Raw genomic sequence first — 23,753 nt, 5'->3', positions numbered from 1 at the left:
CTCGCCCGGAAAACTAAACGGAGCTTCGCCACTTCCTTGGACTCTTCAACTACTACCGACGCTGCGTGCCTATGGCAGCCAGGATCCTAGCGCCTTTGAACGATCTCTTAAAGGAGCTACCGCCCAAGTAGAAGAAGGCCAACCTGACGTGGACTCCGCAAGCAGACGCCGCTTTCAAGGCAAGCAAACTCGCCATCGTTGATGCCACGATGTCGTCCTTCCTTCGTGCTGGCGCTCCCTTGGCTCTACGTACCGACGCATCGGACTCTGCTATTGGAGCAGCCCAAGAACAACAGGATGATGATGGCAACTGGAAGCCCCTAGCCTTCTTTTTAGCCAACAGGCACGCTACATGGACTTCATTCTTCAACTCAACGCCAACCTCGTTTACGTGAAGGGAGAAGACAATCCAGTCACCGATACGCTTTCCCGAATTTTTACTGTCTCTATGCCCTCAGAATTGGATGCAGAGACCATCGCCATAGCCTAAGCCACAGACGAAGAGCTGCAGCACCTGGAGGAAAACACCAGCCTGGTCCTGCAGAGTTTGCCCGTCGACGGCCACAACGTCATCTGCGACACTTCCACAGGAGCAGTAAGGCCTTATCTGCCTGCAGCCCTGCGTCGCAAGGCATTCGAGATTCTTCAGAATCTCTCTCACCCAAGTGTCAAGGCCATAACACGTCTCGTCGCTTTCAAGTTTGTCTGGCCCGGGATGCGAAAGGAGCTCACTCGTTGGGCGCAAACCTGCGAAGCATGTCAACGTGCTAAGGTACATTGGCATAATCGGTCAGCATTAGGGAATTTCGAGGAGCCAGAAGTGCGCCTCGAACACCTCCATATCAACCTCATCAAATTACCCATCTGTCAGGGGTTCCAGTACTGCCTGACCATCATAGATCGTTTCACTAAATGGCCAGATGCAATTCCTATCCCTGACCAGCAAGCAACAACAGTGGCCAGAACCCTCATTGACAGGTAAATTTCTCTGTACGGAACCCCACTCACCATCACTACCCACCATGGCGCTCAATTTGAGTCAGCATTGTTCACCGAGCTCACAAAACTCCTGGGTATCTCCAGGATCCGAACGACTCCGTACCATCCCCAATCAAACGGGATGATTAAACGAAACCACCGGACAATCAAAGCAGCCCTTATGTGCTGACCAGATCAGCCATGGCCTCAGACACTGCCACTGGTCCTGCTTGGCTTACGCACTTCTTACAAAGAAGACCTGCAAGCATCTCCAGCCGAGATGCTATATGGCACTACGCTTCAGGTACCAGGAGAGTTTTTTACAACTCAAAGTCATCCAGACGCATGCCCAACGACCTTCGTTGAGAAACTCCGGAGCCTGACTCAGTCGATGATGGCAACACCAGCTTGCAGACACACAGTGGTAAACGCAACGTTTTTCCACAGAAATCTCAGGACGTGCTCTCACGTCTTCAAACGCGTGGATTCCATCCGGAAACCTTTGCAGGCACCATACACGGGTCCTCACCAGATCATCAGACAAATAGATGACCGAACATATGTAGTCAATGTTAACGGCAGACATCTCACCGTCTCCACCGACGCTCTAAAACCAGCCCACATGGAAGTAGCCGGCTCATCATCCAACGCAGCCGGCACCGAGGAGACGCTTAATCAGACGCCTAATCAGACGCCTACCCCAGCTATACCCGCCTCATTACTGCGACCAACGGCACCAGAGTTCAACATGCGACCGGCGCCTATAGTTTCGCCGCCTCCAGCTTAGTCAAATCCTGCGAAACGGCCTACACCACCCTCATCGTCCACGCAGCTTTCATCGCCTGGACGAGCCACCCCAAAGAAGACGTTATCGTTCAGCTCGCCTACTGCGAGCTACACTGGAGGGAGAGTGGATATGGCACCACCGTCCAAAGACACGGGGACCAAATGAAATCGACGCAAGCAACAGCTAGTCTCATGTAAAGTCTTCGCAGCAGCACCACCGTGCAGTGCTGCCACCACCGATCACTCCGACTACTAAGATTCTCTCAGCCACCTAAGTGTAGCGTACTAGCGTGGACTCGTCAGTAATACACAATCATCTACACGAGACACACGCGCTCCTAGTCAGTAGCACCTACTCTTGTAATTACATAGACGAGTCATCATTTCTCGCCCTGCATACTCCTCCGGCCTCCTTAGCTAAGGATAGCTTCCCAGCTAGTTCCAAAGACCTCTGTAGTGCTTATGCTGCGGGGTTTATAGTAGTTTTCTTGAAAAAAAGCTGTAGGTCACGTGTTATTGCCGTCATTTTTAATTTTATAGCAAACAAAAAATTTTTTTATACTTGTTTTGATAAAGAAGCTAAAGATTTTTAATTTAAGCCTTTTTTATCCCTGCAGGGTCCATGCCACAAGATTTATAGCAGTTTTATTGAAGAGAATCTGTAAGTCCCGTGGTTCAGGTAGCCATATTGGGTCAGGAATGTTGACTGAATGTATATGCCACTCGGCATTGAAAACTAGATGCTCAGACCTTTTATTTGACTACCTACAGAACCTAAATAAATCAAACCAATTTTGGAGAAGGGGGCGTCATTCGTTCACAAAGAATACCTCACATTTATATATATAGCAATACATATACACGCTGCCCGCTTTATATGCCAATGACCTGACTAAATTTTACATTTGATTACTCAAGCAAAACTTATATTTCTAGTATTTTTCTGAGTAATAGTAAAATATATTAGAGGAACGAATAAGAGTCAAAGTACTTTAAAAAAAAGTAACTGACAGACTGACAATAAAAAAAATGTACACACATTATTTTGTAGCTGTAAATTATTTTATTAAAGATTAGAGGTATCTCCAGCGCAACTTTGTTGCAGGTGATTTCGTATTCTTCTAACGTATGTCACCATTCCACGGTGATAAATCAATAAAGTATGCCAAAGTTCATTCTGAAAATAAGATTCGAAAAGTAACGTGAGACTGACGTTATTATTTAGAACACTCAGAAAAAGCTTTGCGAATCGTTAATTATAGACCGATAGACTTTTTTAATACTAACAAAATCTTGGCAAAGAATTAATATTTTTAGGTGGTGGTTATCTGCCTTTTCATTAAATTTTTTTGAACAGCAATCAATGAATAATTATTTAAAGAAATAATTTTTTACCACTAGTGTTAAAATGGGATGATAAGAATAACATTTTATGTTATTATGATAAGGTGTTTTTATGGTTCTTCAATCTGTTTACTGAATAGTACTCCATTTTTACTAAGTTTTGTTTTTAACAAAAAGATCGTTAAATTTTGTTGGAACCTCATTATATGTGGTTTGACAAATGTACATCAAAATAATACGTCTGTTTCTATGTCTATGTAAGTAATACTTGTGTTAATCAGTATAATAATTCTGTTATAAATATAATGTTTTGTATCCCCATCCTGATACCGTAAGGGGTAGTCGACTAACTGTGGAGGGACATACGTAAGAAAAAGTTGCCTAGGTATTACCTTGTCAAAAGGCTGTTTAAGTGGGAGAGGTTTTACTGTTAAAAACTTAAGAGCAAGACATTAAAACATTAATTTTTTCTAAGAAATAAATAAATTACTATATTTGTTCGAAAATATTTTTAAATAAGAATAGTGATAAAATAAATAACTTCATATAATAGGTACACTTTAAACTTAAAAACAAATTTTTAAAAGGTTAAAAAGAGTGTCTGAATTCTATTATAGCACAGGTAAAGCAAATAATAGGGGTGTTAATAAGTTAGAAAATAATATTCATTCAAGCGTTCTTATAGAAATACTGAATAATATCTATAAAGGCTGACGACCTCAAGAACTAATTATAAAATCAGAAGTTTAGGGATGTTTATAAGAAACTCAAGTCCAGCTAATGGTTTGTGTAATATTTTATGATTGCAAATAACTTAATCACGTAAGAACAGTGTTAAATAAAGGAAAATTACGTAGAAAAAACTAAACTAAACTTTTTATTCAAAGAACAATTGCAAACACTGGCAACAGTTTATCTTTTTCGTTTATTTTAAACGAAGGATATATTTCTTTAGTTTTTGCTTTTTCTATTAGAATAGGATAAATTAAGCAGAAAAGCATGGTTAACTTTGAAAAAATTACTTATACCACCAAAAAAATTATGGTGGTAGTTATTAGGTATCTGAACAAATCAAAATAGTTTTAGACTTCAAATTGTGTCAGCTAACAGCCCAAAAAAAAATAGTCAATAAGGTAAAAAACAGTTTTTCACATCTAGAAAAGAACTCGAGAGTCAGACAATAAAGTTGTACAGTTAAAAAAGATGTCCAATTTCAAGACAAAGAATATAAGCTCCAGGGAAATAAAACTGGCCCAGCCGTTTTTTTTGCAATTGGCCAAAAAGTGCTATTTTGGACCGTTTTTTGAAAAATCTATAACTCACGTTCATTTAAATATTAAGACTTAAAAACTGAATACAAGGTAGATCTTGTGCCCTTTAACATTCACATGAAATTTTAAGAAGATCGGTTGTAAGCTTTTTGCGTTCCACTGCAAGAAGCAAAAAATGGTCCCTGCACAAAATAGTTGGACATGGCTGATTTTTCAACATATTGCCATTTTTCAAACGGCATTGTTCTCATCGAGAGTTATTCCACAACCTACCAAAACATTGTTCCGTTCGACATTCTGGACGTATGCAAATAATTGATGACAAAAAGCAGCTATTTTTCGTGGATGGGGTGGCGTATCAAGCCGTTGACGTAGGCCACGCCCATTCTCCCCATCGTGCCTCCAGAATTTCCGAGCAGCCGCGTTCAAAATGAAAACGTGCATCAAAAATAACAACATCTCGGGAACCATGTTAGATAAATTAATGATCTTTTTTCAACATGGAGTAGCTTTTAACAACATTAATATTGCGAAAAAAACACATGGGCCAATTTTATCCCCCTGCAGCTTATTTTCTTCGTCCTGAAATTGTGCTTTTTTATAATAGCAAAACTGTTTGTCCGACTCTCCAGTTCTTTTCTAAAGGTGAAAAACCATTGTCGACCACGTTGACCATTTTTTTTGGGCCGTTAGCTGACACAATTTAGAGTCTAAAACTATATAGATTTGTTCAAATACCAAATAACTACCTTAATGATTTTTTTCATGCAAATAGCAATTAAAGTCTGTAAAAAGCTAATTCAATTTTACTATAAGTATTGTTAAGTCTGACGAATGAGGTTTTAATAAGGTAGATGTGTACTTAGTAAGATCTTTGTTTTTCTATGGCTAATTTTATTAAGCTTTATCACAATGCAAAAAGAAAAGTGAGATAGTTGATTAAGTAGGAACACAAAATGTTGCAGAGTTGTTTAGACAGAAGGTTTTAATTGAATGACACTTTTGTATCAAAATATTTATGAAATTAACTGAATTTTTTTTTATATAATTCATTATTTTGTTATCAAATAATTCTTTTATTACAGTTTCGATGACGTACAGACAGTAAAAGTAGGGGTAAGAATAATGACATTCCATAACGTGTACTAAACCCTTACGTAACTACTTATGTTAAAAAATAGGTAGTAGAAGAATATTGTATCACGGTTTTGTTGGGCAGTATGAAAGGCCTCGTAAGAATGAGTCATATTTATTAGGTGGAATTTTCACTGTTTCTATTATTTTATAAGTGTGAAAAATTAGGATAGAAAGTGATCAAATTGTAATGCGTGCGGTGGCTCAGTCAGCTAGGTCGTAGATTGGCACGCGGGAGACCATGGCTCAATTACTGGCCAGTGCGACTTTTTGGGCAAGTACCTATGTGATTTTTCACATGTTTTTTTTTACCACGCAATGCTCCTCGAGGAGGGTTTAGGCGACCTCGCAGCGAAAATTGCCTAATTTCCCCCTACCCCCTGCTTCAATGGGTGGCCTCCCACCCCTTTCCTTGTCCCTTTCCCAAGTGCTAAGTGCCCATAGTAGTGCCCTTAACAGAGGAGCCGGACGTAGAGCACTATAATAAAAAAATATATATATTTTATTGTAATAAAAAAATAGCATACCAAGAGATTATATATTAAAATTTGTTACAAATGAATTATTGTTTACTTCTATGTGTATCATTAGTATCTGTTGAGCTTATCTATTCTACTTTATCGTTAATTTTTTTCAAGATTCGAAGAAAGTTCATGGGTATGAGTACAATTTTTTCGAAAAACCGTGTAAGAATGTTTTTTGTGAGACAGAAGATGATGTGGGATCGTATTATTTAACTTTTTTAAGCATTTATGTGGACACTGCGAAATAAGTATGGGACCAGAAAAATTGTCTGGGTGGTAGTGGGAACGATGATCGAGTTCAAAAAAATTGTGTGGGGGCAAGGTGGGGTCGTAAGGGTAGTGAAAGATTTAGCTTAATATCGATTGGGTTAAAATAACTTATAAAAAAGACTTATTTTCTCCTAACTTGTATAGTGGCTGTGTTAGGCAGTGAGGGGGAGCGGTCGTGGTTACTTTGAAAGACAGTAGGAGTTATGTTGAACGCCCTTCTTATTCAATTAAATATTGTGTAGTACATATATACTGTAGTGTTTTAAAGCTGGCGCAAATTTTCATAAATGATTTTTAGAATTTATAGACTTATAGGAAATGGTCAGGAGAAAGTCAAGATAGAAATCATCTTCGTACAAAACTTCGGGTTCACTCAAGAGTAATATTTATTTCTTATTGATAATCAGAAAAATCGGCCATTAATTTGAGTGAGACTTGCTTTAAAAGTCGATATTCTCCTTGTAGTAATGTTATTTTCATGTGCTGTAAAAGATTATTGTGTATTTTGTAGGGAGATAACAGGCATTGGGAATTTGGATATAAAAATTTATGTTAGGGTACTTATTAAAAAGTTGTATCCCTTTAGTCGTTCGAGCCACCTTATCCATTCTTATTACGCTGTAACAAAAATCATGTATGCGTAATTTTATACTGTTACAATAATTGTAAATGTATAGAATTATTGAATGTTTTAATGTCATACGATCGGAAAATTTTTATTAAATTAATTACAGTTAATAAGTTGAACTTAACGGTGATGACAGTCATCATTTAGAAGGCGTATTGATAATATATAAGAATAAAAAGACTGTATGGTTAACTTTATCAAATCATGTTTTTCGAAAAATTTTTCATGACCAAGCATTTGATAAATACTTTAAGCACCATACAATATAGAGACTGCTGAAAATATAAAAATAAAATTATTTGTGTGACTGTACAAGGTAATCAAGCTAGTTTTAATATATTTATCATTATACTAATCGGCACCGACGGATGCAAGTACCTTTAAATAAGTACTCTTAGACCTATCTGCGTCCTTTCTGATAACAAAACTCTCAAGATTAGAGATAAAAGTTTTATTATGTTTTATTTCAAGAAATGTTTACGAAATAAGTATGGACTAGAAAATTTTCTCTCTTGCATTAGGCTCACTACGTTCTGTTTTCTAGACAGTTGCTCTGTCTTTCAATCCATCGACGGGGTGTGCATTTACTGACACCGAAGGTTCATATAAGTTTTCATTTTTAGTTGGAGTTGTTTTCCAACGCTAAAGTTACTTTTATGGCTTTCAAAAGGGTAACAAAAATATGGAATTGTGCCAATCTAGATTAATTAGAAAATATATTAACGGATGTATAAATATAATCTTAAAAATTTTTGTTTTGGCTATATCATTCAAAAAAAAAATCTAAAACTATTTACACAAATGTATACTATGTTTGTATAAACGTAAAAAGATTATTTTAAAATAGTTTTAAGACCACATACCCTTAGAGAACTGAAAAAATTCTTGTATTTTCAAGGAAACCACAATGTGCCAAAAAATGCCGTTTCCAGGAAATTTAATTATAATAACATGAAGTCCAGTAACAAACCGTTATAAAGTGTCACTTTAACCAAGGGTCTTAAGTTTAACACCTTGTTATAAATTTTTGTCCCATTTGTTTTAATTGAATGACTTATTTACGTTGAAATTGTACCAATTTTTTTCTTTAGATATTAAACTTCTTGTAACAATGTTAGAATGATTTAACCAACTCAAATTTTTTGCCATGACAAAAATTTATTCTTTCAACAGTTTGATTAAGTTAAGTGATAATTTACTCAATGATACCTAAAAATTTTTAAACAGAGTAATGCTTAGGTTTAAAAAAAGACTGAAGCCATTTTTCTTATACAAGTAAACAAACAAAAATTTTTGGTTTTAGAATGGGACGCTGAAAATAATTGATCGTAAAAAGCAAATTTTCAAATTATCTCAAGGAGAATATATAGTTCCAGAAAAAATTGAGAATATATACATGAAGAGTCAATATGTCCATCAAATTTTTGTGTATGGTGAGTCCCTTAAGTCGTGCATTGTTGCAGTTATAGTTCCAGATGTTGATATTGTCAAATGTTGGGCAACAGAGAATAAAATAGCTGGTACATTAAGTGTACTATGTGCTAATATTAATGTTAAGCGCTTGATACTTGAAGATATAAGAAACTGGGGTAACGAAGCTGGACTCAAATCGTTTGAACAAGTACGTTGATTTACATTTAACATATTTTTCTTTAGCTAGTCTGTTAATACTATAGACTTTTTTTCAAATGAATATTGTGCATTATAGTAGAAGATTAAAAGACTAAAAAAATAATGCAAAAATGTTTAAAAAACTCCTAAAAACTACAAATTATGAGGAATAAGTGATCCACAGGTACACAAAAAGTTATAAACGTGATAACCTTCGAGCTAAAAAAATTAAAGTGCTAGTAGATTCTTATCCTGTCTAGAAAAATCGAGATTTTTGTTTAAGCTTTTATATTAAAACAAGTAACAATAATGCTGAAAAGCTACTTACTTATTTCTTCAAAAAAAAAAAAAAAAAAAAAATGGCTATCATCGTAATATTTAGACCTCTTATGACTCCATTTTTAGAAAAGGAAACACCGGTCCAGCTCATCGGTGACGCCACTATCAGTTCAAAAAAGTTTAATACAGCAAGTAGTTTAATTAAATAGCATGAGATTTATAAATATAACTTAATTATAATAAGGTGTACATCAGACGATTTTTGTCCCGTGTAAATTCTTTTCATTAGAAACAATATGCAATTTGATGGGGAAAAATTTCGAAATGGTAGTGCAAAAAAAACTCCCATACATGGAACGAAAAAATGTGTAATCGAATCATGATCATCATCATCGTCATCATCATCGTCATTGTCTTCATCATCGTCGTCGTTGTCATCGTTGTTGTCATCGTTGTGATCATTATCGTCATGATTGTTGTCATCGTGATCGTCGTCTTCATCATCGTCATTTTTTTCGTCGTAACTATCATGAGTTTTTTTTATTACTACCTTCAGTATCAGGATCGTTATCTTTATCACCATTACCGTTATCGTAAATATTCCGGTAGTTATTCAAATAATTATGTATTATTTATGAGCGATTAAAATGAATTATACTGGACTTATTATAAACAAGCCACTATAAGGTTCTTGAAAAAAATTTTTTAAGATTTTAGTAAGCAACGAGCTGCTTCACATTAGAACACCTCGTACTTCTTATGACATGTTCTGTTCTTAGTAGTGCATTATGGAGCTACCGTAAAACTATAATGCAAACCCAAGTAAGCCTTTAATTCTAAATAAAAAGCATGAAACTGTGAGCTTGGTCTCCTTGCAAATGTTACACTTACTATGTATCTGTAGAGAATAGTGATAACTGCTTCTTTTTTGCGACCTTACTCCTTCTAGGTACTTGCACTTTTGGGTGTTTGCTCTTGCTATGATTTCATCGTATCAACGTTACTTTTTGATCTCTCTCAGCCAGCTAAAGCCTAGCTGTACCTTTCTAGTCAATATAATTTCCAGAAAAAGCCAACAATTGCTGCAAGCCGTTAAAACATTTGTTGCTATGCAAAAAATTTTCTCAATTTGTCACAAGTCTAAGCAACAAAGTTAACTTTAAACGAAAAATCTAACTGTCTCTTCTAAGCTTTTTTTCTTTGCTTAATACTTCCGAAAAATTCTTGCCAGTAAATCCTAATGGATCTTCTACCGTTGATAAACGGAAGCTTATTATTCAATTAAGCACCTATGTTTACTTTAATTTATTTAACTAGCCTCTACTTATTATTAACATTTCAGTTTGATCAGAAATTTGTGACAATTCTTATATCATCTATTAATTCGTGTCCCAGACCATTCTAATCTCTCAAAAGAAGAGGTATCATCACAAGCAGTTAACCCGCCAATAATCCACATGCTTCATGTAGAAGCCTTCTTTTTTTGCAACACGTTTCTTGCTGATCCATCAGATCCAGAGCCAATTCTACGACTAACAACCATCAACTTTAGAGCTTATCTGTCGACGGTACCTTTTCTTCACGATATCTTAGTGAGCGTCACTATGATTTCAGCATCTAGAGGTAGGTGTTACGTCATCCACAGTTATGCTACCTAAGGGCTTTGCTTATACATCTTGTCTAACTAGAGCTGCACTAGGCATGCCAACTCAAATACACTTCTAGATGTTAAAAGTAACCTCAGATCAAGGTCACCCTCTGCCACCTCATCTAAAATTATCGGTATTCAGCCTTGCGATACTTAAAACATTTCTATTCTCACTTGAATAAGTAAGAAATTTGAAATACCATGCGTATAAAATCTTATTTGTTATAAGCACTATATTGTTAACACTGAGAAACAGAAAAAAATAGCTCTGATTCCAAAAGATAATAAGCGCCATCTACTGCTAGACTCTATAGATACACGGCCTTAGGGGCAAAAATTTATAGTTGATAAGGAGAATAAAGCGTTCCTTAAAATCCTACTGCAGCAAGACAAAAAAGTAGTAGAAGAAGACAGAGAGCGACAGCCAGTGAAGGTACGAGATGTTGGAGTGGGAGGAGCACCTGAAGAGAAAATATCTTTATATCAGGAAGTACTTAAGCCTGTAGAACTTATTTAAATGCTCAATGAGTCAGAGAGTGAATCAGATCCTCTTCCATGTAAGATACAGAACCCAGCCCTACATAAGGATGCGGACCAGCCTCCAGATATCACTTTAATGTCAAACAAATCAGAAGGCACCACTAAGTAAGTTACGAAGGCTTAAACTCTTTTTATTTATTAAAATATGAAGCTTAACTTAAAAGAGAGTAGCTACTTTAACTTAAAATACTGTAAACTATATTACATAGTAAGTAAATTTTTAGATAGTCTTAAAAAATGGACTTAGCTGGGTAAAGTTGTATCACCAACAACATCTACGTCCTAAAAAGGAAGTTATCAGAGTTTGAAAAGGATGAGAGATGTATAGTAACAGATCTCAAAAGATAAATACCTGCTTGAGATGCAAGATCATCATCACCGTTGATAGTAAGTTCCAAGTCTTCTCTATTAAAAAAAGCCATATACATTTACCATATGGAAAGACCACATGGAAAATCCATGTGGATTTTCCATATGGCTTTTGTTTCAAGTATCCATGTGGATAAACCATATGGAAGTGCATAAACCATATAAAAAAAGGTGAAACATATAGAAGTAGGTAGACCATATGGAAGTTAATAAGCCATGTGGAAGTCAGTAAATTTTCAGAGTTGTGATATTCCAGTACAATAATTCATACGCACATGAAAAAAATATTCTGCTGTCAATACAACGTGAATAAATATAAGATATTAAAATAAGGATACACTAAATAACTGGAGCAATTTCGTAAACCTTTTTTGTTTACTTTTTTAACTGAGGACCCTGTTTTTTTCTCATTTAATTTCAAAGGAACAAAGCAATGGTTTCTTTGACCGCGTATAATACTAGTAGAAACCAACATACGGAACGTCATAATTTTTATTCTCTGTATTGTAAAATATAAAAACTAAAAGTGAAGTCGTGGATTGCAAGCTGGTAATGTTAATTGTATTCTTACAAATTTTTAATCCAATTTAATTTTGTTACTAACACGTCAACCGTATAATAAACTGTACATGACTTACAGCATTAAGTAATAATAATCAAATAGTCAAGAATATTATTTAGAAAAAATTTTATCTTTTATGACTCTCATAATTATGATATATAAATTTTAAGATCACTTTTTTTAAATCAATTTTTGATTTTTTTGACATTGAACCATTCATAAGAAAATTATATTATTTGTAATAAGGTCATTGTAAGTTATTAATTAAAGTAATATTTTTTTAACATTACTATTATTTTTTGGTGATAATAACGTCATCTCTGAGCCAGCAGAGTTATAGTCAAGGCGCCAGAAGCTTAAAACTAGAAAAGTAGTGGTTAATCTTAACGATGCGTATTTACGATTAAAATGAAGGAAAAAATATAAGAAACAATACCTGAAAGTCTTCACATAAGCCAATACACGTGTTGTAAATTTTTTCGTGCAAAATGAATGATTTTTCTGGTTTTTCTAAATTCTCCTAAATGTTTTGAAGACTATCAAATATATAAGGAAACGTTGAATTAAAAGTTGTTTGAAAAATTATTTTGTATATGGATTGAGTGTGAAAAAAATCCAAAAATAAATTTTCATCGTTTACACACGTGAAAAAGTAAAAAAACTAAAAAATAAAAATTGCGTCAAAATACATGTGATATTAGTTAAAATTTGCTGATAATAGGATATGTTACAAACATAAGTGTGGTTTACATTGAACGCCGAGTCCGATCGCGAAATTCTAAAATGGCGACTTTTTGCAAAATTGTTGATTAAAAATTTCGATACCTCGTACAATTGGCAGACCGCAATGAATCGAGATTTGCTTTTTTTTAAATCGGTAGATACTAATGATATCTTTGATCTCTTGAAAAGGTAGATTTTTAAATAAACAAACAATAAAGTTATTTAATACAAAATTGTAACAGAGGACCGTATTTGTATAACTTTTTTTTTTAATTTCTACCTTGTGGCACTTGATTGTGTTTTTTTCTAATGAATTTGAAAAAAATATATTATTCTTGCAGGATCAATAGTAGCTCAAATGTAATGCCTTTACTTTTGAACTATTATTTTAGCTTCTATTGACCGTACAAAAATTTTTCTTTTTTTAATTCATCAAAGACTAATCGAGTGCCACTAATTACAAATGAAAAAAAATTGGTTACAAAAATAGGGAGCTCTGTTACAAGTTTTCATTAAATAATTTTATTGTTTGTTTATTTAAAAACTTAAATTATTGAGGGATCAAAGATATTATTAGTACCTAGTGGTTCCAAAAACGCAGACCTCGATTCATCATGGTTTACTAATAGTACGAGTAATCAAAATTTTTAATTAAAAATATTTTAATCTATCGCCATTCTAGAATTTTTCGATCGAACTTAGCTTTTAATGTTAACCACACTTATGTATGTAACATATTTAATTTTCAGCTAACTTTAACTAATTAAACATGTCTTTCGACGCATTTTTAATATCTCGATTTTTGCCAGACGTATCAAACAATTGTAAAAGACCAAGGCATCTACACATCGTGAACCAAAAGAAACTTTTGTTCTAGTAATTCGTATGCAATAAAGAAATATTGTAAGTATATTTACCTCGTCAATTTTATGGTTGATGAAATGACCAAAAAGAAAATAATATTATGTAACATTATTAACATCGACAATTTACTTGACCCACCGATCCATCTAAAACGAGTTCATAATATTTCTGATGAAATTACTGTTATAGTAACAGACGACATCAATTATATATGTATTCTTATCAATGTTAATAATAATTATTTTATTAGCAGTAATCTAAACCTACATTCTCATTAAAAAAATATCACAACCTTTCCACAAAACATTATGTAAGTATAAAAAAATTCAGCTAGCAAGAAAGATACACATGCATCTTAGCCATTTTTGTGGAAAATAAATATTCTTATGTGCTAAATAATTATTTTATTCGATAATACCGTTTTTTAGCTTGTTTATTTAGAAGTCTACAATAATCTGATTTTGTTAAGTAGGATATATGTGATCTTACTTAAAATGCAACATTTCTTGCAGTCTATGTTTCAATTACAGATTGAATTATTTTGAACCACAGCTTTTTTTAAAAGGTATAATCTAAGTCTCCCATGCAAGAACAGTTTTGTATAAAGTTGAAGTAATTTTTTAATTGCCAAAATGTTTCTGTAAATAATTATATCATAACTTCTTTACGGTTCTTTAATTTGGTTGTGTACAGGATATATCATACCCCTGTCTACGACAATCAAGTGAGATCTCATCTGAGATCTAAGGTGATTATCGCATGCCAAAAAACTAAAAAGCTAAGATTGCAGAAAAAAATATCCCTACTAAAAAAAAATTTTAAATCAATTTTACGGTTTTCAAAGCTGCCCTGTTAACGATATCATTTGGATGATGCATCGAAAATTACATGTTTCAAGAATTTTCTGTCAGTTTTTAAAAATCAAATTAATTTTTCAAATTTTCAGGTAAGATCTCATCTAAGAAAGCATCCGAGAATTTTAGAGATTCATTTAATTTTCAAAACCTGACTTGAAACACTTTTAAAGATGTGTTTTTCGATGTATCATACGAATGGTACCTAAACAAGACAGTTTTGAGTACTGTAAAATTGATTTTTAATTTTTCTTTAGCAACGATACTTTTTATGAAATCTCAGGTGAGTTTTTGGCATGAGATAGTCACCTAACAGCTCAGGTGAGATCTTACCTGATTGTTTTAGACTGGGTATATAAAGAAAAAAACACTATCTTACGAAGTAGTCTCTAACAAATGTCATGATACGCGTCACTTACGGGCATTAAAATCCAACATGTGTAAGTGTGTAGTAATATAAATATGTAAGAATTCTCTTCTTTCTTTACTGAGAGGACAAGCTTTACCAAAATAGTATTCTTCTTTTTCAATAATTGTAGTATAAGCTTCAAGTCGAATGCTAAACTTTTGCCAGTCAAAGAACCATAGCCGTAAATTATAAAAACAACTTTCGTTATCATTTTTTGTTATCTTTCAAGTAGCTTGTGCATAAAATAAAAAATTTACGTGTGTCATTAATTCTTCGGATGAAAATGTTTATTTTGGTGTACCTGTATGAAAATACATATTTTAGCAGCTGTGTTTCTTCGTACAAAATACATATTTTCTACATTTTTTTTTAATGAAATTATGAAAAATATTGTAAACGACGATTTTATAAATCATAAATCATGTTGCGTTAAGTAATAAATAAGCAAAAGCACATTATAATTTATTTGTATGCATCCTATTTACACGCAAAAGTATTATTCTATCTGTTCATTTACAAAGACATAATAATACGTAACTTCTATCACGTATACGGACTTAGATATAGCATAGTGTAATAACACTGTTGTACATACAATTCTTGCCCTTCATAAGCATTAAACTTATAATGTTGCAACACCGATGGATTAAATACAGTTATTTATTACACAAGTATTACTTATTTTTCCTGTGTTACCTCTGACCATAAGTGATAAACTTTATCACAATCGACTTAATAGTCAAATTCTAATTCAATCTGTATTTGTTATTTCAACATACTATAGTATCTGATATTTTTAAATTGCGTTTAATAACGTATGACTTTTTCAATATTATTGTGAATGGTAAGCCATGTGAAAAACCTGTAAGTCTATTACTTTTCAATACATTAAGTTTTTATTCATTCTGAAATAGTAAATCATGTAGTCAGTTAAACTTGCAAGATAAAGAAATATGCTCTTAAAGGTTGCATGTTTCGTCTTTGACGGATCTCATTACTAATCTTTAACTTCATTAAAACTTACTAAATGATAAAAATCTAGATTCAGTCATACTCTTTACAAATGCGATAGCGGATATTAAATTTTTTTCAGTGTGTTACACAATATGAAGAAATACAATTATAATGTTCAGTATATGTATTTAGAGCTTCCACTAGTATTATACGTGATCAGAAAAACCATTGCTTTGTTTGCAGAATATTTTTTTCTCGTGCATATGAATTATTATACTGGAATATCACAACTCTTAAAATTTACTGACTTTCCCATGGCTTATCAACTTCCATATGGCTTACCTACTTCCATATCGTCTACTACTTCCATTTAGTTTACCTACTTTTATATGGTTGACGCACTTCCATACGGTTAATCTATATGAATATTTAGAACAAAAGCCATACGGAAAAACCACATAGAAAATCCATATGGATTTTTCATGTGGTTTTTCCAAATGGTAAATGTATATGGTTTTTTTAATAGTTTGCTTCAGATTGCATGTCTCCAAATCCATAAAACAAAATAAAGCCTTGTATAATAGTATGAAGAAAATAATTAAAAACTATCCTTTATTTACAGATAATCATGTTACTTGGCCTTTAGTAGTTTTTGATCATATAATCTCCTGCATACAAGTTGATCTCTACATTTTTTTAAATGTAAGTAGTTAGAATAAATTATAATAATTTTGTTATTGTGAGAATATCTGTAGACAAATAAGGTGTGAACCTTTATTCTATAAGGTTTTTCGCTTTGCTCATACGCACTCTATCATTAACATAAGATTTTGGATTTTCTTTTCGAGACTTACCTTGAGAACTTTAATATTTCAAAAGTTAAGCTACATGGGTCCATGCAATATCGTTTGGTTTCATCGCTGTTTTGTGATGTTTTCGATTATTATTATAGGCTGTAATTAAATTTAAAAGTTAATCGAGCAACTTATTAAAACCATTTGAACTGAGTTTAACCAACATTCTATTTTTTATTCTGTAATGGAATCTTTTACGTAAAAATGCTTAAAAATTACTGCTAGCTTACAAAGATTGATTTTGTACTTTGTTATAAGATCTTGAAAATTTTTGTTATAAAATTGTATACGTCTATAAGTATGAAAATATTTAATTACTCTTTTGTGATTTAATATAGATTTCATGGCTGCTGTGACGTTATCACTTGTTTTTTCGTTTCACCGGTATGACACATGCACACATTAAAAATGTGTCAATTACAATAAGTATGAATCTATAACCTTTGTTATCTCTATTGTAAGGCATTACTTTAATGTATATAAGTACTGTCTGACAGTATTCGAGGTTTTCACTGCAATCCATCGCAGCATTTTGTAAAAAATAACGTTAATCTTCTATCTTTATTTTATCAAGATTAACTTAATTGTAAATATGTATAGATAAATAACAGCTGATACTGTAAAGTTTTCGTCAGTTCTGCTATGAATATAGAACGTACAAAGCACAAAGTTATAAGCTTACTTTGACACGTCAAAGCGCCAACATAAGCAAGAGAAATAATGACGTTTTCATTAGCTGGTAAAGGCAGTAAGAGCCGTTTAGAAGAGATATGAATTATTTAAATTAAGAAAAGATAAGACTAAAAGATTATTAAGTAAGACTTTCAAACCAATTACCGATCCTTTATAGCAAATTTTGTTGCAACTACAAAAAGGGATTAAAAACAGTAATTCAGTAATTGATAACTATTGCTATCATTGTCCTACACCAAAGCACCACCTACACCCCAGCCTGAAAATTGTTGTGTATACAAAAAAAAAAAAAGGGTCTTATATTTTCAAATGCTTCGATCACCTATGCATAAGGTTTTAATTTTTTTTATCTCAAAATAGCAAAAAATAAAATTTTTAAAAAGAAAAATTGGCTTATCTTTGACAGGTGATAACACAATAAATACGAAACACTTCGAATTTCTTTTACCGCCAGTGAACTGCTTTTGACCTCTTCTTAGTTGCTTCGGTGAGTTTGATAACAGCTTCGTTATTATAAATAATTTATTGATGGAAATGAAATTTCCAGCAATAATCTAGGAAAAAGTTGTGACTCGTGCATGCGTTAATGTCAAGTTGACATTAAACTATCAGGCATAGGTGGTCACCAAATCTGCCTACCAAACAAATTAAAAATAAATACAGCGATAATAAAGATACGATGCTTGGATCTGCTGTCAATCAAAGTGATGATGATGATGATGATGATGATGATGATGATGATGATGATGATGATGATGATGATGATGATGATGATGATGATGATGATGATGATGATGATAGAAATATTATTACTTAAAATCAGATGGATGATAAAAATCAAAATACTTCCAATGAACTATACTTACTCCATTTAGTGTATAAGCTTTGAGAACATGATGTAAAGTACAGATGTAAGAATTAGTAAATCATTTTAGTTACAATAAAATGAGAATCAATTGGATAAGAGTTTTTATAACAGTTATATTGATGAAGCTTTTTATCAAAAAACATCCTCATACAACTCGCATCCCTCAAGATATTTTGAGAAAATACTGTGACTTTGTTGAACCTTTGAGTGCACATCAAAAGAGACTTAGCAAGAATGGATTTACTTAAACGCACAATAGAATAAAATTAAATAAAATTTAAGCTTTGATGTGTCAGGTTATTATCAATAAAAATTAAGGATCAGTGTGACTTTACTATAAAACCGTTGTTTCATTGCAGCAGCAGCAGCAAGTGGACTATGTACACTTAAATGATCCCAATGAGCTTGCAAAGCATCTTTGCTTACTTACAGCTGAAAAATCAGCAAAAAATGAAATAACATAGAATACAGAGTTACAAGAAGAATGGTATACATACAGAGTTATACATAAATTTAAACGGACGTTAGCTAAGTAAGACTAAAGGCACTAACCAAGGTCCTTCTAGTATTTAATGTAGGATCACTGCTAATGGGAAATATAATTAACAAAACAAAAGATGTGCAATGTTGCAGCAGTTATTTTGAACACTGCAATGAATCTTAGTCGTTTTCAGGGAGAGAAAGAAGTTCAAGTTGACAAGCAAGATAAGCTGAAAGCAATCTTGAGTCATTCAAATGATTTAGAAACTAGCATATTTAGAGCAGGAAATAAATACTTTAAAAAAGGTCTTTTTCCACATTTCGCATATTACTTGAGGCAATAACTATAGCCGATAAATATACCAGTTGTTTTTATAATCTTCCTTGCATTTACTGATAAGACATTAATGAATAAGTATCGTAAAAAGAAAATCGTAGTGGAGGAGCTTTAAAAACAACCTCGTCATAACTATTTACGTCAAAAGTATGATATACGAGGATTGGAAAAAACATGGTAAGCTGATCTCATTAAAGTAATGCCTTACGATAGAGATAACAAAGGTTATAGATTCATACTTATTGTAATTAACACATTTTTAATGTGTGCACGTGTCATACCAGTGAAATAAAAAAACAGAAGATGACGTCACAGCAGCCATAAAATCTATATAAAATTACAAAAGAGTAATTAAATGTTTTTATACTTATAGACGTAAGCAATTTTATAAAAAAAGTTTTCAAGATCTTATAACATAGCACAAAATCAATCTTTGTTAAGCTAACAGTAATTTTTAAGCATCTTTACGTATAAGATTCCATTACAGAATAAAAAATAGAATGTTGGTTAAACTTAGTTTAATTGGTTTATATAAGTTGCTCAATTAAATGCCAAATTTAATTACAGCCTATAATAATAATCGAAAACATCACAAAACAACCGAACGATATTGCATGGACCCATGTAGCTTAACTTTTAAAATATTAAAGTTTTCAAGGTAAGCCTTGAAAAGAAAATCCAAAATCTTAAGTTAATGATAGAGTGCGTATGAGCAAAGCAAAAAACCTTATAGAATAGAGGTTCACATCACATTTGTCTACAGATATGTTCACAATAACGAAATTATTAATATTTATTCTAACTTCTCACATTTAAAAAAATATAAAGATCAACTTGTATGCAGGAGATTTTATGATCAAAAACTACTAAGGGCTAAGTATTTTAATGTCGATATTGTAAAGAAATTTCCTAAAAAACGCACTAATCAGATTGTCATTAAATGGTTATGACTTTATAATTCTCATAATAGTTGGATTAATAAATCTGATGACAAAGAAAAAAATACATTTATGTATATAATAACTTATACGAACTTTTGTTATCACCATGATTATCTTTAACTAAAGCATACTTTTTAACTATTTCCTTAATATTATCATACAAGGCTTCGTTGTGTTTGATGAATTTGAAGGCACGCGATCTGAAGCAATGACTTGGAACTTATCATCGACGGTGATGATGACGTTGCATCTGAAGCAGGTATTTATTTTCTTGAGGTCTGTTACTATATATCACTTATCTTTTTCGAACTCTAATAACTTTCTGTTTAGGAAGTAAATGTTGTTGGTGATACAACTTCACCCAGCTAAGTCCATTTTTTAAGACTATCTAAAAGTTTACTTACTATGTATTATAGTTTACAGTATTTTAAGTTAAAGTAGCTACTCTCTTTTAAGTTAAGCTAAATTTTTTAATAAATAAAAAGAGTTTAAGCCGTCGTAACTTACTTAGTGGTGCCTTCTGATTCGTTTGATATTAAAGTGATGTCCAGAGGCTGGTCCGCAACCTTATGTAGGGCTAGGTTTTGTATCTTACATGGAAAAGGATCTGATATACTCTCTAACTCATAAAGCATTTAAATTAGTTCTACAGGCTTAGGTTCTTTCTGATATGGAGATTTTCTCTCTTCAGGAGCTTCCCCCACTCTAACATCTCCTACCTCCAGTGGCTGTCGCTCTCTATGTTTTTCTTTTAATTTGTTGTCTGGCTACAGTAGGATTTTAAGGAACGCTTTATTCTTTTTATCCATCATTAGTTTTTGCCCCTAAGGCAGTGTATCTGTAGAGCTTAGTAGCACATGGCACTGATCATCTTTTGGAATTAGAGCTATTTCTTCCTATTTTTCAGTATTAACGTTATAGTGCTTGTAACAAGTTAGATTTTATGCGCATGTTGTTTCAAATTTTTTACTTATTTAAGTGAGAAAAGAAATGTATCAAGTATTGCAAGGCTGAATACCGATAACTGTTGATGAGGTGGCAGTGGGTAACCTAGATCTGAGGTTACCTTTAACACCTAGAAGTGTATTTGGGTTGGCAATCCTAGTGCAGCTCTAGTTAGACAAGATGTATAGGCAAAGCCTTTAGGTAGCATAACTATGGATGACGTTACATCTACCTCTCGATGCTGAAATTATAGTGACGCTTGCTTAGATATCGTGTAGAAAAGGTACCGTCGACAGATAAGCTCCAAAGTTGACAGTTATTAGTCGTAGAATTGACTCTGGACCTAATGAATTAGCAAGAAACGTGTCGCAAAAAGATAAGGCTTTCAATAACAAACATTTATCACTTCTTTTCATTAATCTACGATAAAAGATGAACAAATTGAGGTAGTTTTTTTATCACTGTAAATTCATTACTAATAGTTAAAATTGAAGAAAAATTTCAAAATTGAAAATTTACCTTGGAACCGCCTCTTAAGAGTTTTTAGCGTTGATTATTATGAAATAAAGAAACTTTTAAAATAAAATATTTTACCTTAGAAGTTATTACTCGGGAGATATTGATGTCGCTGATTACAAGTCTACAGTCGAAAATTGTGTTCAGGTTGTGGCACCTCACTAAAACCACTTCTAGGAGTAACAAAAAAAGGGAAATTTCTAAAATTCAGAGTTAAACCTTAGAAACTATTTTACGGAAACAAGTGATGTCACTGATTATGTATGAAAGATTAAAAATCGTGACAGGGTAATTTTTTTTATTGAAACCACACCTAGAAGTAACAAACTGAAAAGGTCTTGAAATTTAAAATCTTATGATTTAACTATTTAACGATTTTTGAAGAAAAATTTTAAATTAAATAATTTATGAGTTTCTGTCTTTAAGATAAGTGGTTCTAATAGAGTACAATTACCTTTTTATAGTTGTTAAATGCAGACTTATAATCAGCAATTCAAGTATTTCCTAAAAGACGGTTTTGATACTCTAATTTTTAATTTTGAATGCTTCTTTGTCTTTGTTACTCCTAGAAGTGGTTTAAATAATGTGCTACTATCTTTATATGACATTTGACAGCAGATTTTTAAATCATTGATCTTTAGGATTTCTAAAAGAGGATTTTGAAGATTAAATTTTAAATTTCCTAAAATTTTTTATTTTTGTCTCTCTGAAGGCTAGTTTTATTGAATTACCGTATGCCTTAGACGATTTTAAAATGTGAATTTGCAATAAGCGGCCACAGTAGTCCATTTGGTGATAATTTTTTGGATAAAATTTTTAATACTCAAATGTTTTCTATTTCTGCGAAACATTTAAAACCGAGAACTTATAGTTAGCAATCTCCATATGCCCTTAAAAATAATTTCCAATGATTTGTGATAAGTGATTATAAGTTTGTTCATTTCTGTTATTGTAAAGGATGATTTTAATGTAGTGCAATTACCCTTACAGACATTTTGAGCAAGGAGTTGTATCCATTAACTCTAACTATTTTAAAAAGACAACTACCAAAGAGAAACGTAAGATTTTTCAAACTTTTAGATTGCTTTAACTCCTAAGTGTAATTTTAATGAGGTGCATTCAGTCTTTTATAATTTTTTACCTCAAATTCGTAATGAGAAACCCTATAATCTGTAAGAAGATGATGTAAAACGTTAAATTTTAAATTTTTATAGTTTTCCCATTTCTGTCATTTCTAAGGCTGGTTTTGATGTCAATGCATTGACAGTGCAAACACCCTCATACGATTTTTGACTACAGGTTAATAATCAGCAACTTCAACATTTTCTAAGAATTCATTTTCAATGTAGACTCTTAAATTTTAAACGTTCCTTTATCTCTGTCATACCTACGAGTGGTTTTAATAGGGTGCAATAACTCTCACACGATATTTGACTGCCGATTTATGATTTGTTACTTTTATATCTACTAGAAAATAATTTTCAAGATTATACTATAACTTCTAAGTTTTCTTGCACCCGTCATTTTGAAGGTTAATTTAAATCTGGTGCAACCATTTTCACACAGTTTTTGAGCATGGTCTTGTATCTAATAACCCCAATGATTTCAAAGAGACTATGAACTAGGTAAAACATAAAATTTGGAGCTGTTCCAAAAAATGATTTTATATGTAAAATTTTATTTTTTATAAGTATCCCCATTTCTGTCATTCCCAAAAGTAGTTTCAATGTCATGTTAACACCCTGACACAACTTTTAATCTCAAATTCGTGATAAGTGATCCCAAGTTTTTTAAATAAGGGGGGTGAATTAAATAAGGTTCAATTACCCTTATACGATATTTAACAACAGATTTAAAATCATTGGCAATTAGTACCTCTGAAAAACAATTTCTGAGATGGGATACTTAATTTTCGAGATTTCCCTTCTCTTCGAAATTTCTTTCTCTCTGAAGGGTGGTTCTAATAAGGAATAACCTTTTTTATATAACTTTTAACAGCAAATTTTTAATCAGTAACTTGAATAATCTTTATAAGATGATTTTTACGATACAATTTTGATATTCCAACGTTTTTTTATGTCAATCTTTGGCATGATTTTAATAAGGTCTAATCGCTCTTAGACGACTTTTTACCGTAAAATCAGCTACTACAATTTATTTTTTCATAATTTTTAAATTAAACTTGTAAATTTTGAGAGTTTTCTTATTTTTTTTATTTACAGAGGTGATTTTAATGTCGTGTAAAGCATCCTAATACGATTTTTGAGTGCGGACTTGTAATTAACAACCTTTGTCTTTTCTGTAAGACAATTTCTATCGTTATATTTTGAATAAAAAAAAATTTGTTTATATCCATCCCTTCTAGAAGTTC

At 32.4% G+C, this 23,753-nt stretch overlaps 1 protein-coding gene across 3 annotated transcripts in view; it reads left to right on the top strand.

Annotated features, from left to right (window-relative positions):
- Window positions 1-23,753, top strand: part of LOC106641739 (long-chain-fatty-acid--CoA ligase 5) — a 705,145-nt gene that overhangs the window by 632,752 nt on the left and 48,640 nt on the right. For 2 of the 3 annotated variants that reach the window (XM_089593848.1, XM_089593847.1), the window contains one exon: window positions 8,239-8,556. The exons of the other annotated variant lie outside the window; for it this stretch is intronic. In XM_089593848.1, coding sequence (XP_089449974.1) covers window positions 8,239-8,556 — 318 coding nt within the window. The remainder of the gene's footprint in view (window positions 1-8,238; window positions 8,557-23,753) is intronic. 3 annotated transcript variants of the gene reach the window in all.

This window comes from Copidosoma floridanum, unplaced genomic scaffold, assembly GCF_036245765.1.
Source record: "Copidosoma floridanum isolate Cflo_tuat_1 unplaced genomic scaffold, Cflo_Japanese_pri ptg000020l, whole genome shotgun sequence".
Taxonomy (NCBI): Eukaryota; Metazoa; Arthropoda; class Insecta; order Hymenoptera; family Encyrtidae; genus Copidosoma; species Copidosoma floridanum.
This window is presented reverse-complemented; position numbering and strand designations above follow the sequence as displayed.